The following is a 14,374-nucleotide window of genomic DNA, read 5'->3' as shown; positions in this document are numbered from 1 at the left end:
TAACACTATGTTAGTCGAGCATACTTCGGATACCGATACTGTAACCACATTTGGACCAGCGGGAAAACTTTGTAATACGAGAGGCAGGCACATTAACATAGTAATACCATTTGTAATACCCAATTGCCGCCTTTGGCGATCGCCAAGGGGCATTGACTGATCTTGCATTGGTACCTGGCTATCGCCATCCTTGTTCGCCTGTGTAGCGCACATGAGCCCTTGTCTGATGTTGGCGCTTGCAGCCAACATACTGCACCTGCCTTGGCAGACCCACAGAGGATACAAATATGGTCTGATGTTGATTGACTGTTAGTCAACTGAGCTCAATAACTTTATGTTCTCTATCCGATGCTAATAATTTGCTCAAATTGTTTGGAAGTAGTTGTTACAATGAGCCTCAAGCCAATCAATCCGTATCAGAAGAGTGAGTGTAACAGGATTTCAATTTTGCAATGGGATTTACGCCACCGCTAAAAGCTCCACAGACCAGGTTCTCGACCCTTCCCATGATCTAATTATACTTGATGACCCAACCTCCCTCACGAGTCATGTGGATTGAACTTGATGGCTCAAAGCAGAAACCTTTCATTGATGCCAACCTGAGTGGCCATCTGCTATTGTGGATCCGAACCACAACATTACGCCATGGGAATCAGGCGCAATTGTCCTGATGAGCTCCATGAGGGGGATCTACGATCGTCAACGATTAGGATGGAGCTTATTTTTCCATCGAGTATTTGATCGACGCTTGCCGGAAGAATTACTTTGTAGAGTACAAACACCTGACCCAGCAGTAGTCATACCGCTTTCTTTATGCATGAGGACGTATTTGTTTTTACAGAGGGGCAAATGGATGCTGATATCGTCTCGGACCTCGCTCAGAGTTACGGAGAGGGGAATACAGTCTAGGAGGTAGTCTTCGATACGCCATTGGGGCTCCACACAGTTTTTGCACTTCGGCGGTCATGTATCTTGCAGTCTGCCGTTCTCTACCTGTTTCCAAGCTGTGTGTTTCTGCCATCTCGTAATCCTTTCGTGTCTTGTTGGCACCGTGAATTGCTCCCATCATTGCTCGCTTAGTTGTAACCGAAGTTGCGTAATAAACGTCCATTAATCATCGTGATCGGATGGACTATTCGCATGATTCCGGAAAACCACCGTCAAGAAAACAAAAAATAAGAAGATGCAACCAACCTCTCTCATCGACAGTCGAGTATCAGGAACGACGTTTTCCGGGAGAATGGGTCTTTAGCCTGAGACAGGACTGGTGCAACCTGGTCGTCTTCAGGGCAGCCCGGGCCACGCATCATCCATGCTCGCGATGGTCGACGCCGATGATTGGGGGGAGGGTGGGCCAGGGTTTCTAGATTTGGGGACACGCTGGACGGCTAACCCGCTGTTAAGTGCTATGGGACCAAATTATTCAAATTCTTTGCTTAAATGTAGTTATGAAATAGTGATCTTGGACTCAACCTTCGATCTTACGACTAAAAGGAATCGGATAGACGTAGAGCTGCAACAGAGCGGAAGAAAAGAGCAGCCGCATCGAGCTATCCGGTTCTTAGGTGTTGTTGTTGTTGTTGTTTGGGGGTGGGGGGGGGGGTTGTTTTAGCCTTTTTTTTTAAAAAAAAAAAGAAAGAAAGAAAGAAAGAAAAAAAAGAAAAAGCTAGGCCACCTTTCCTTATCACATTTAACTTTCAACATTGAATGATATTTTCTTTTAGGGAGTAATGTATACAGCAAGATTTGGAGTACTGAGAAAACGACAATTGTCGTTTGGACACAACATTGTAGGCCCGTGTAAACTATCGTAACGCATTTATCTGAGCTGACTACTAAAGATGGCCCAAAGAAACATAACGTATGTTAGCGAGTGATTGGCAGGGCTGCGCGAAACCGGGAGAGAACAAATAATAGTCTGAAAAGTGGGAAGAGGAATTGCACATTGTCAAAAGAACGGACGGGAGATAGATTGCTTTGTAGCAACACTATAATGATGTACTAAACTGTGCGATATTGCATGTTTCCATCATTGACAGACCATTTGAAGATTTTGGCATTTTTCAAGCATTGTGGCCGTCTATGGTTCCTCCACCAACATCAAGGTCACCAATTCAACGTCATATTTCACCACTAAGATTTATCTTCCTTGACTTCAGACATGCTCTCTTCTTCGCCCTACTCCTCTTGACTTCCCACACTTGAGCCCGAGCTAAAAGTGTCTAGTGTTGCAGCGAGGTCGAGGATTTCGTCGTCAAAATTATAAGACGTCCCTTTGTCGCCGACAGTAGCGATTTCTTCAGCAGCTGAGGTCTCTTCTTTCGATGCTGCGTCGCCTAGTAGGTTCTCAGACGTCGAGGTGCTGCCGGTCTGTACCATCTCGTGGACTGGGTGGATTTTTGCCCTGGAGCGGGAGCACTTGAAGCATAGGTCAAGTCTCGGTCGGCAATCTGCGCATGTGAAGAAGATCCCGTAGCATCTCTGCGGTACATCAGCAAAAATTTAGCCTACCCTCTAATTGTGACTGTTGTTGTGTACCTGAGTACACAACTGAACTGGGTAGATAGCTCTTGGGACTCTGACTTACAACCAAACAACAGTCACAGTATAGCTTGCCCCCATTAGAGTCCGTTGCAGGATCACCGACTCTGTGCGTTACTGGAAGACTCTCACGCTCGGGAGAAACGCTTTGGTTGAGGAGGCTTATTATCGAGGCATCCGCTTGGTGGTACCAGGCGATCTTAGCGGGTGTCAGTTGTTCTTTCTCAGTAGGGGTCTCGGAATTAACAACCTCAGCCTCCAGTGCGGGGTCAGCGCCCCTGAGGAGAAAGAGCTTGATCGTATCATGGTGATTGGGAGGAGGATCACTGTGTGCCCAGGTATCACAAGCTCTAGCTGCCCACATAAGAGGCGTCCAACCATCTTCGTCCCTGGCGTTTATATCGACCCCGACGCGTTTGGACCGCTCAAGGACCTCTTCGACAAGGGCAGAATCACCGCTTAAACAAGCGTAGTGAAGCGGATATCGGCCAACGCAGTCCTTCAAAGCAAGATCCTCGTCTGGCACTTGGAGCTCGTTGAACAAGTCTAAGCTGTTGGCGCAAGCTAGATGTGCAGGCTTTCTGCCTAGGGTGTCGGCCACGTCTATTGAGACCCCAGGCTGACGGAGAAGTAGCTTGATAAATTCGACATCTATGAACGCCAGGCTCGCTGCGATGATAGGATAGCGGTAGTAACCCGATGGAGACTGCACGTTTGCCCCTCTCTCAATCAACATTCTGGCGCATGTCCCAGATTTGTAGATGATCGCTCCCATTATGGCTGTTCCAGAGACGCAACTCGAGCTTTCCATGACATAGTCGATATCGGCCTTGTGTTCGATGAGAAGGTTTGCAGCAAGTAGATCATCGTTCTGGCAGGCAAGATGTAGTGGCGGCCCATCCACGCCTTGCGTATTGATATTTGCGCTTATGGGATCCTTGGTCAGCAGAAACTGCAAGACGTCCATATTCTGGACTCTTACGGCTGAAATAAGGGGCGTGTCCTTGATTTTATTTTCCACATCGAGCCTCCCACCGCAACGAATTATCAGATTCACCACTTCGACCGTGGTCGTAGAAGCGACGCACGTCAACACTGTGTTCATTTCCAGGTCTCTTGCCTGCAAATTGGGCTGATACTGGAGGATCGTGCGGACTGCTGCGGGGCTTGCACCCATGGCGTGCATGAGAAGGGTCCGTTCGGATGCATCTCGCATGTCGACATCTGCTCCAGCTTCGAGAAGCGATGCCAGGATCTCGTGAATCCCTTCTCGATTTCCGCCAGTAGCATCGAGCACGGCAGATCTGAAGGACGGATGTGTCATGCCTGGTTTGGCTTTATCATGATTAAGGATCATCTTAATCATCTCCACGCGGCCGAGTCTAATTGCCGAAGACAGCTTTGGTGATGTTAGCTACCAGATCTGGCGCGTCTGCACGCTCGGTGGAAGACCCTTCTAATCCAACAAGACTTAACTTGATGAGAAATCTTGGGAAACACTGAGGCATACCGGAGTTCCTTGTCCTTCAATGAATGTGTTGACATCCGCATCATGGTCTAGTAAGGCGCGGACCACTTCAAGATCGACCTTTGATCGTCCGATAGCAGCGTGCAAAGGTGTGCGCTGATTGCATACCATGTTTACATCTGCTTGAGCTCGGCACAGAATACGCACTGTCTCCTCGTCCTAGTTGCAGAGTCAGCTTGGTGATCAAGATTGAGTACCTCGGAGTGGATAGCTTACCCTCCACCACGCCGCAAGCCAGAGCGGAGCCCATCCATCCTTATCGGTAACGTTGGGATCTGCTTTCTTCTCCAACAGATATCGAATAATCTGTATGTTCTTCGAATTTCTCGTTCCGGCCCATATCACTGCCATCAATAATGGGGACCCATGGAAAGCGTCCAACGTTCCCGGCTTTTCTAAGTCTGCTCCACTTTCGACCAGCATTTCAACGATCTCCATGTTACCAGCCATCATGGCCTGGACTAATGGCGGCGCCGATTTCTCGGAACTTGCATTAGGGTCGGCCTTGTTTTCCAGCAGAAGCTTGCAAAGATCTACGCGATCCATCTTCACAGCGTACCATAAAGCACATCCGACGGCGTCGTGGCTGTTGGGGTCTAACCCATGCCGGAGCAGCGTCTTCGCGACCTTGTACTTGCCGGCATCGACTGCAAGTGGTAAGGGCGCGATAATTTCTGATGTAGAATAGTCGTCAAGCTTCTTGTGCTCCAGAAGAACGTCAATACATGCGAAGGCGCCCCATATGCAAGCTGCGTGTAGTGGAGTCCAATTTTCAGTGTCCTTGGCCTCTAACGACGCCCCGCCTTGCAAGAGAAGCCTCACGACTTCCACACTGCCCCAGGTGCAGGCTATAAATAGCGGAGTACGGGGATTGCTGACCTCTCCTGCTCTCATCTCCAAGTCGGCTCCATGGTCAAGCAGAATCTCAACGACGTCTGCATGACCTCTGGCGCAGGCCCCCGTCAAAGCTGACTGAGTCTTTTGTTCTAACCGTATTATGGAGTTGGGATTGGCGCCGAGGTCTAGAAGCAAGATGACGGCCTCCCTGTATCCGAACTTTGACGCTTGGCAAAGCGCATGATCGATCCAGTAGAAGGTTGTTGACTTGTCTTGCTCGGTATCCTTGTCGGCCATGCCGAGGTGAGATTGGTCGCTCTCATCTGCGATGGCATTTGCAGGATCCGCACGGCGTTCACTCTTTGACGCAGATTTGTCATCGACCCTCTCAGCGTCATTATCACTTGCGACTGTGCGACCCTTCGCCCTCAAGGACTTCAAGTGTGGAGCTGGTTTTGGTGGTTTTGGGATGCGCCTGACCACCTCCATTAGAATTTCCCGTCGTCCTCGGTCGGATGCTGCCAAGACTATATCGTGAAAAATGTGGTTGTTAAGTCCGAAGGAAAACGACATTGAGCCAAACAGAAGCCGAACAGTTGACAATTCTGCCACCTTCACAGACTCCAGCAGTGCCCTCCCCCACACCTCGGGCTCGTATGAGCCGCTGTCTGATAGTTGTCGAATAATAGTGTCGAGGCCGAAGTGTGCTGCAATGACCAAAGGCTCAGCACGATCTGTTAGTGGCTTCAGAGGAGGTGTGGGCAAGGCTCTGTAGGAAGTAATCCAGAGATTCAGGACCTTCTCATGATTAAAAACCTCTTCCATGATCCTTTCAAGGTCGCCCGCAAAGCCATCCGCAAGCTTGTAGTGATGAATCCAGTGCTGAACGGCGTAAGGGAACGATTCGCCGGGTGTTTCGAACTCAGGAAGACGCCGCAGGTAAACGAGACACGTGTCCAAGATATCTTTGTGATGGCTGTTATCGGTTTCTTTGTAATACCACGGGATATAAGAGCCAGAAAGGCCCGGTCCCATGCCTCGAGATGCGAACCAAAGCCTTAATCGACTATGACTGAAATGTATTTCATCGTTCACCACACGCAGCAAGCCATGAAACTTCGCGACGGCTCCATTCGCTTCGTACCGTACCAATGGATGTTCTTGATCAAATGATCGTTGTTCGGCGTCAGTGCAGCTGTTTTCAGCACATAGCTCAGACAAGAGGCGGAACTCATGAACTCTCAGTGGTCTTATTGACGCTGTCATCCACGATAAGATAGTTTTGGCCCAGGGTCGGTTCTCATGAGCCATTTCCCCAAGTGCGAGTGCAAAAACTTGGTCTGGGGTTGGCGTCAGTGTATTCAGCTTCTTGATCAAACTTTTGTGATTTTCGCTTGACTTCATAACGGAAACGAGTAAATGAGCAAGATCCTTGTCCTCTTCTAATGACGAAATCAGACGCTTCACTTTTTGTGAGATTGATCGGCCATTGTATCGGGGATCCTCCTTCAACAGATCAAAGACCTCGATGTCAGCTTCGACAGCATCAAGGCTTTCGCAAGAATAGTCAATTGTGGTGACGACCTCCGCAGGCATCTGAGAAAGTGCTTCGCCAATCCGACTATCTTGCGTTGTGCCGGCAGTAGTTAGGAGCACGATCTTCAGGGGCTCTTCGGAACGCTGTCTCGTTTCTTCGAATTCGTTAAGCAGCCATAGGGACTCGGCCTGCTCGCACTCATCGAAGCCTGCCAATACGTATATAGCATCTTGCAAGGGACGAGCAGTTCTTGTGGCCTTCCAGCAGGCAAGGAGGTCTTCAGAAGACCAGTGACTGAGAAGTTAGCAAAGACTCTGAAGCATTAAAGAATATGTATACACTTATGTATTTCTATTCTCGTGACAATAATTCTCCTATCACAGACAAGTTTGGGCGGACCTACTAGCCAGTCCCTATTAATCCAATATTGGTTTGCCAGGAGAAAGTTGATATCCGGTTGTAGCCCGTGTGAGCTAAGATGGAAGTGAACAAAGGTCGAAGCGAGTTGGATCGAACGTCATGTGAGTTGAAGCGGAAATAGTGGAGAAACCGGTAAACTGCCTTTTCTCCATCTAGAAAGTTGCGGCATTGCTCCGCAATTGGTTCTATAGCCCCTTCTTTGCACCTCAAATGGTGAATATGGTTCCACGTCGATGAATCGTTTTTCAGTACCGTGCGTAGGGTCTCCGCGCCCTTGTTCAGTACTTTGTCGTTGCGAGGAGGATATATTGGTGGTGCTTGATTAAGCACGCAGTTCAAAGCACGGAGAGCGCCTCTAGAAGAATCGCTTTCTAATATCCGATTAAGATTCCTGAAGCGAATCGAATTGATATGACAACGTACCGAACCAGTCCTCATCCACCTTGCCCTCGAATGGGGTTTCGTCCGATGAGATTCCCTGCGTCATGAGCTGATGGCTGGCGTCGACGCCAACTCGAAGCTCACCGTCGATGCCAAGCGTTGCGGTGAATTTGTCGAAAAGCTGATCTGAAATATCCGGCTTCGTGGAGTACGCGTTGAGTTGGATTGTCTGCATGAGCACTCCCGTGTGGAGAAATTCTTCATTGATCTGATTTGTCATGTTTGCCAGTGTCTGTGACATCCGGAAGCCGTCTTTCAATTCTTGAGGCTCTTTGTGAAGGCGTACCAGTCTCAAATATTGCTCTTCAAGATTTGTCTTGATTGGTGTTCTATGTGGATATCCAAAGAATGCCTTGAATACTTTCAATTAGAACGGTACGTAGCTCAATTCTAAACCCATAACAATGTTCATTGATACTTACAAGCACTCGGGTAGATCCCAAGATGTCGGCATACTTTGCCTTCGAATGTGCGAGTACAAGACACTGAGTGATAAATCAGCTATTTGTTTCGCAACAGGCACTAATTCACAGTATCCTCTTACTGATTTGACAATTAGGCCTCCCAAGTCGTGGGATATGAAGATGATTGGGCGTCTGGCGGTCTCCAAGATGAACTTCTCGTCAGCTTTCGTATCGGGATCAGTGTCTTCATCCTGGAGCAAACTCACCTCGATCTCTTGACCCCGAAGCTCGAGGAGTTTGGAAAGAAGTGTCTCCGCCATTTCATAGACACCATTAAATGTATTTTCACTCGAATGATACCCAAACAATATCAACCTGCAAGACTTTCCTGTGCCAAATGCAGAGCGGAGCCACATGCCGCTAGGGTCACTGCGTGTTCCCCAAGTTTCTTTACTATGGCCCCAGAGGCCGTGGATAGCAACAACACTTTCAGGTTGAGATGCGTGAGCAATACAATAAGGCTGAGAATAGTTAGAGGATATATGAGGGGTAAAACTCACTCTATGATGGCATCTTTTGATGGACTCGGATCAAGAACTACCACGTTAGTCCTGTGGTCAGGGCATCCACCATACTGATCAGTTCCCTGGTCATTTTTAAGACTTTCCTCTGAAAGTGGTGCTTTTTCGGCTTCAGAATCGACCACTTTATCTCTTGAGGCATCCTCTATGTTTTCGGGGGTTTGCACCAAAGGATTTTGTGTGCCAGCCTCCTGGCCCGATTGCCCTACCTCGCTCATGGTTTACCGTCGACGATCGCAACAAGTGGACTCATAAAGATTTGAAGTTGCTAGGACTTCCATCTTCATGTGAACCATCCTTTTACGCTCGAATCCTGGACCGTCACAGTGGGCAAAATCTTGGAATGCAGGGTGATCTAGTGCTTACGTTTTGTCGCTGTTGTGTAATTGCCAAGACTACTCCATTCTGGGCCAAAAAGGCCGCTGTAAATCAGTACGTTGTACAGCACCAGTACCAGATACATGATTTCGAGCCTAGTGACCCACATAAGTGTCAAGCTAGGATCCGTCTAACTTACGCATTGCATGACAGAAAGACTTGAGCCCGCCTCACTTTAGGGCCCAGCACCTTTGGGAGAAGCGCGCAGCGACACATTTTGATGAAGAATCATAAGCAATGTATCCATTTGCTCAATTCTCCGAAGCATCTCCTTCTGCTATGATAGCATCACATGAAAAGTCTAATTGGACCTTGCTCAAATCCTTGGCTCCATAATGCCGCCCTTTCTTGATCTTCATGTCCGTTGATTTTGGGTTGAACAGAACAGGGTCGTCCAGGAGAACCTTTTTGAATTTCTGCCTCAGACCAGTCATGAGGTCGCAGTCGGCCTTTAAAGTTACTTTGGCATGAAAAGGCCGAGGATTTGTTCGCCGAAGAAGAATGGAAACTTTGACGGCTCTAACAACACCAGTCTTATGTCGCTTATTTTCGAGAAGATTCCACGCAGCCACTGTTGAGTCGCCCTTGTTCCGCCCCGTCCCGAGATTTATGCTACCAGTTACAGTCGCGGCATCGCTGACATGACGGGTGGTCGTTCTTGTTAGATTGGCCTTTGTGGTGGCTTCAACTATCATGGACGTCCCTAACCCTAGCTCGCCTCCTCTTGTAACTGTCACTTCGTCAGTCGTAGGAGATACCATTCGACACCCTTCAGGTGCAATCATGTCGACAACGGGGGGCTCATCATCCTTGTTCGAAGCGAAGAATTCGATGTTTATCAGAGCTCGGAGGATACGACTCGACTTTCTCTGAGGGTCAAAACGGAAGCGGAAAACCAAGATTGTGGCCTCATCGCCGTCCTCGCTCTCATCGTAAGTCCCGTGCGTTACCTCCTGCAAGATCACGCGCGTATGGACGTCTGATTCTGCTCGCTCGATAATGTTGCGGCGCTCGAAATCTGTCAGGGATGTGTTCTGCGTTCTGAACGTGTCATCTTCGCCATCGGTGACGTCCTCAAGGAGAACATCCGAGACCAGCAACGGGTCGTCCTCCATGTCCCCTGACAAAGACTGTGATTCCTTCGTGTAATCCATGATACATCAGTCTCGCTGTAGGATGTAGAACAAAAACGCAGAGTAGGCAGGATGAAAAGGAAACAAGGGAAGGATTTCAACACATCTTGATTATTCCGCAGAGAACGACATATATATAACCGACGAGCTATATACCATAATTCGCAGATTTGCCCCAATTACCGTCGTGCGTAGAGTGTGTAATGTATTTACCATACGAAGTACCAAGATACATATTCGGGACTTGAAGTCACAGGTAAGACGAAATTATACCCCGCAAGCCGGTGAGTGATCAGGGAACCATTGGATAGCACGCATTTTGTCCACGAGAAACACTTGTATGACAAGTGTGGGTGCCCCAACCCATCACACGCCAATAAAAAAGCGCGACAGCCTGGCGTAGGATTGTCTTTGCATGCAGAAAAGCAGCTTTAAAGGGCGATCATTCCCGTTTACACGCCTAACCGGGTAGCAGCTGAGCAACCCTAATCTGCGGCTCTCAGCCTGTGGTACACACTCATTTCAAATGATCTACTGACAACTAATTGCCGTAGAAAATTTGCAATCAGCGTCTGGTGAGACCGGACCTTCTCCAAACTCTGTTTGCATGATCAATTCACCGGCACTCAAACTTTTGTCACCTGGCGATGGACTCGCAAGCTGAGAGCCTCGCGACCCTGACGCGGCAATTGACCGGCGGTATCAGCGCTGAATTGGAGATTGCTGATCTAGATGACTACACGAATACCCCTTTTGACGATCAAACAGGACAAATTGACCATGTGCTATCGGGATTTGACTCAGACATTGAAATCGCAAAAGAAAGAAACGCTCAGAAAGACCTCAAGATAAACGAGTTAAGGGAGAAGAAACTAAGAGAAGTTCAGCAGACTATGCACAGTGATGAGAAGTTGAGCATAGAAGGTATAAAACCTTTGACAAAGTCGGAGGAGAACAAGATCCTGGCCGACTGTTGGCAAACCTTTGGGCGGGAGCGACAGAGCAATTGGCATTGCCTGACCAAGGAAGGAAGAAACTTCCTGCATCATCTCGCATATCAGCCATGGGTCCGCGACAGCAGGCCCTGTCCAGCATGGGTTGTGACGGCTGCGGTATCAGAACGACCAGATTTAATGGATGCCACTGATCTCAAGGGCCGCACACCGTTGACAGGTACGTCCAAATCTTGGATTCGGTCATGTACCTCTGAAAAATGTAAATTTCTAATATGTCGCGGGACCAGCGGCAATTGCCGAGAACAACGTACGGTTCTGTCTGGCAGTCTTCACACAGAAAACGGGAAAACTTGAGGAGTTGGGAAAGTACTTACGAAGAGAGTGCACCGTACGGGAATCGTCTAATATCAGCGACTCCGAGCTCACATGTTTGCACGCCGCTTTGACGCCGCGTCATTTCTCCAATCAAAATGGATCGCACCGAGCGAAGATTCTACTGAATCTTATCAGTATGGCCCCACGAGAAATGTTCACCGTTACAGACTCTCATGGACGCACGCCTCTCCACTTGGCCCTAGACTTTGATTGTTCTAGCTTACCCTCCCAAGTGAATATCGTCAAGATGCTGTTACAACGTGGACCAGAAGCCTTGAGTATTGCAAAGAAGCTTGACTCAGGTAGGAGGATTTCTGTCTATCAGTATCACGAAGAGTCAAGAAAGAAAGCCGAGTACAGGTACAAGGAAAGGCAGAATGAGTTGAAGGAGCAGGAAGACAAGCAAAATGAGGAACGGTTTCGGGCACCGCAGCAAAGATCCAACACCCAAGGGAACTCTCAAATCAGCGTGCCTGGAAAGGAACCGGAAATGCCGAAGACTCGCGAGACTGACATTTCCGGCGGCTCCAAGAAAGCAGATACGTTACCCGACCGCTCCACGAGGCCACCGCGAGCACCGGACCTAAACAAGCCTCTCGCGAATGTCTCGTCAAGGCGAGACTCTGGCTCAAAATTTGAGACGTATTCATTACCAGAGGCTCTACCAAAAACAACAAATGAAATCCCAGCCTATGCCAAAAGACGAGAATCGGAGGAAAAAGAGCACCGCGAACGACAGGCTGCTTCGGATGAGATCCTCCACCATCTTAGACTACTATGCCTCAGAACACAAGATCCGGATAAAGCCTCCCAATTTCTTAGAAAGCTTGAAGGAAACGATGGTGAGTTACTCCAATCCATGCATGATAGATGTGATGAAATCGTGCCCTGATATTTCCCGTAGACAAAGTATTGTGGTTTGACTTCGGCCCAAGAAAGAAAATGTCCGAACCAGAATTCAAAAAAGTGTTCGACCACCTCGGGTTTGAGTCCGTCCTTCAATACGTAGCATTTCCTCAGATTGATGTGAAAACAATCGAGGAGAGCGGGCACACGGAAGGTCGAACTGAGTGGATCCCTGATCCAGTAGTCATTTTCTTCGACTGGCTTAGGCACAAGAAACGAGGGGTTAAGAAGATAATTAGAGTCATAGTAGATGACTTTGAGGACCACGAAGCCTCGCATAATTCTCACAGTGATGAAGGTATAGAACAAGCACTCGACGGCTTTGTAAGTTGAACTGCCACATCCGAGCTTTCAAATTTTAACTTACCGTCTTTCAGAATGTTGAGATATTGGACTGGGCAAGACCAGACATTTGCCCTTCATCCCTTCTAAAATTCGGCCAATCTCTAAGAGAGATCAATTTGTACTGGAGCGGCAGGAATCCAGTTCTTCGAGCGTGGTCAGAAGCCGAAGGCCTTTGCAAACTGCGAAACCTAGAAAGAATCAAAATTATTAGAGTCCATGTGAGAAGGTACCTTATACGCTATTGAGCATTGTTCTGATGACTTTGAGTAGGGCACGCAGTTGAGCAAGAGAACAGAAGAAAATTTGCACAGTTTTAAGCAACGACTCGAGAAGTCATGGTCTCAAGCTTTGCCAGCTGGGATGCATCGACTGCCAATCATTGAGATTGATGCGAGCCTCCCGGCCCATCTGGGACATACCTTAGCTCATCGGAGAGGACTTCAGCGCGGGGACGTACACCCCTCTCCGTTCAGCAGCCATAACATCAACCCTCACAGGTGGATGGAGTGCATGAAGAGGTTCAGCGAGGAGTTCCGGCAGATTGTTGGGAAGTTGAGAAACATGAAAAGACCTGTTGATTCAATTATCCCAGGCCCTGTGGTTGTCGCGCTGATCGATGATGGTAGAGTCCTGGCCCTCTCTGCCCACTCTCTGCCCATACTGCATACACTTTATCCTATACTGTTCAAGATTGCATTCTAACCTACGTGGCATTAGGTACCGATAAAGACCATAGCGACCTCAGCTTTAACAGGCCCTTTAGGGGCACAAGCTTCGAACAGTACCAACAGGGATCTCGATACCGAGGTGTCTCGCCGTGGTGGCATTCTTCAAGTGGGTTCGTATATGTGTTTATCACATTCTCATGAGTCAAAAGCGCCGACGCGTACTAACAAACACATAGCCACGGTACACTTATGGCCCGTCTTATTGCTGGGATCTGCCCAAGCGCTGTCATTCACATCATCAAACTCCGAACGGTGAGTGCCTCTTCTACAGACTGGTACTATCACCAATGCGTTCAAGGAGCGACTTGAAAGTATATTAACTTTGTCTATGCCGCCACCAGTTTGCGGCACAGGATTCCGAAAAGCTCCAAATCGACACGAAGAGTGCCATTGAAGCCATTAAGTATGCGACAGAGTTGGGTGCGCAAATCATCTCCATGTCGTGGACGGTCAAGCCGCCTGAGGAGGACGACACCAGCTTCAGAAACGCTCTCCACTCAGCCCTCACTGACCCCCAGGGGATCTCTATGTTCTGTGCAGCATCGGATCAGGGCAAGTTTGCCGACCGCACGTTCCCGCATGCAGGGAACCAGGGCAGCTTCCGCATCGGCGGGGCCACGGCGACGGGCAAGACGCTGGACACGGTGGGCGACAAGGACAAACTGGACTTTGTGTTCCCAGGCCACGAGGTAGTGATCGACCACTGGTACGAGGATGTGGACCGCAAAACGTTAGATGAGTTCGACGCGCACTCGGGCTCGTCCGTGGCCACGGCGCTGGCGGCGGGGCTCGCGGCCCTCATCATCGAATGCGTGCGGCTGGGTGTCGTGCACACCAACGAAAACCCCGAGAAGCAGAATGATCCTGACATCGCTGTCACGGCCAATGACCTGGCGCAGATTCGGAAACCACAGGCACTAAAGCAGGCGATGCTGTCCATTGGCACTGACATGAACACGGGCCATAAGTACCTAGAGGTGTGGCGGCTATTCGAGGCGAAGACTACAAGACTAAACGAACACAGACGGAATGCGGACTTTTTGGGCCAAATGGAGACAATTGCTGGCCTGGCGAGACACTTTCTGAAGAGATGATGTTGGACTGGCAGAGGGCAGAGGCCAGCAAATTAATTTCATCCTGTCTATCCGTGTATATGGGTCACACGGTAAGTGGCGGCAATTTTACCCTATATTCAGTGCTTCCCATTTAGAACTCTTTTGTGGTTCCGCTGTCAACGATGGGAATGACTGGCGAGGTTGGATGA

At 48.9% G+C, this 14,374-nt stretch overlaps 3 protein-coding genes across 3 annotated transcripts; 1 reads left to right on the top strand and 2 right to left on the bottom strand.

The window, feature by feature from the left end:
* Positions 1-2,178: 2,178 nt before the first annotated feature.
* On the bottom strand, positions 2,179-8,883 carry J7T55_000774 (uncharacterized protein; the record flags this gene model as incomplete). Its single annotated transcript, XM_053140026.1, has 14 exons — positions 2,179-2,481; positions 2,588-3,940; positions 4,052-4,228; positions 4,286-5,871; positions 6,051-6,101; positions 6,177-6,246; positions 6,320-6,737; positions 6,934-7,180; positions 7,287-7,512; positions 7,727-7,789; positions 7,849-8,194; positions 8,269-8,305; positions 8,656-8,711; positions 8,807-8,883. 14 exons carry the CDS (start codon positions 8,881-8,883, stop codon positions 2,179-2,181), a joined length of 5,010 nt encoding a protein of 1,669 aa, XP_052996427.1.
* A 35-nt stretch (positions 8,884-8,918) lies between these two features.
* On the bottom strand, positions 8,919-9,782 carry J7T55_000773 (uncharacterized protein; the record flags this gene model as incomplete). The annotated part of the gene is made up of 1 exon (XM_053140025.1): positions 8,919-9,782. The coding sequence occupies one exon, from the start codon at positions 9,780-9,782 to the stop codon at positions 8,919-8,921; it is 864 nt and encodes a 287-aa protein (XP_052996426.1).
* A 665-nt stretch (positions 9,783-10,447) lies between these two features.
* J7T55_000772 (uncharacterized protein) lies at positions 10,448-14,204 on the top strand (the record flags this gene model as incomplete). Its single annotated transcript, XM_053140024.1, has 7 exons — positions 10,448-10,973; positions 11,044-11,973; positions 12,036-12,361; positions 12,653-13,004; positions 13,100-13,220; positions 13,287-13,362; positions 13,452-14,204. 7 exons carry the CDS (start codon positions 10,448-10,450, stop codon positions 14,202-14,204), a joined length of 3,084 nt encoding a protein of 1,027 aa, XP_052996425.1.
* Between the last annotated feature and the right edge of the window lie 170 nt (positions 14,205-14,374).

This window comes from Diaporthe amygdali, assembly GCF_026229845.1.
Source record: "Diaporthe amygdali strain CAA958 chromosome Unknown NODE_6_length_1560011_cov_65_102424, whole genome shotgun sequence".
NCBI lineage: Eukaryota > Fungi > Ascomycota > Sordariomycetes > Diaporthales > Diaporthaceae > Diaporthe > Diaporthe amygdali.
Note: the sequence above shows the minus strand (reverse complement) of the source record. Positions and strands in the feature narration are given on the sequence as shown.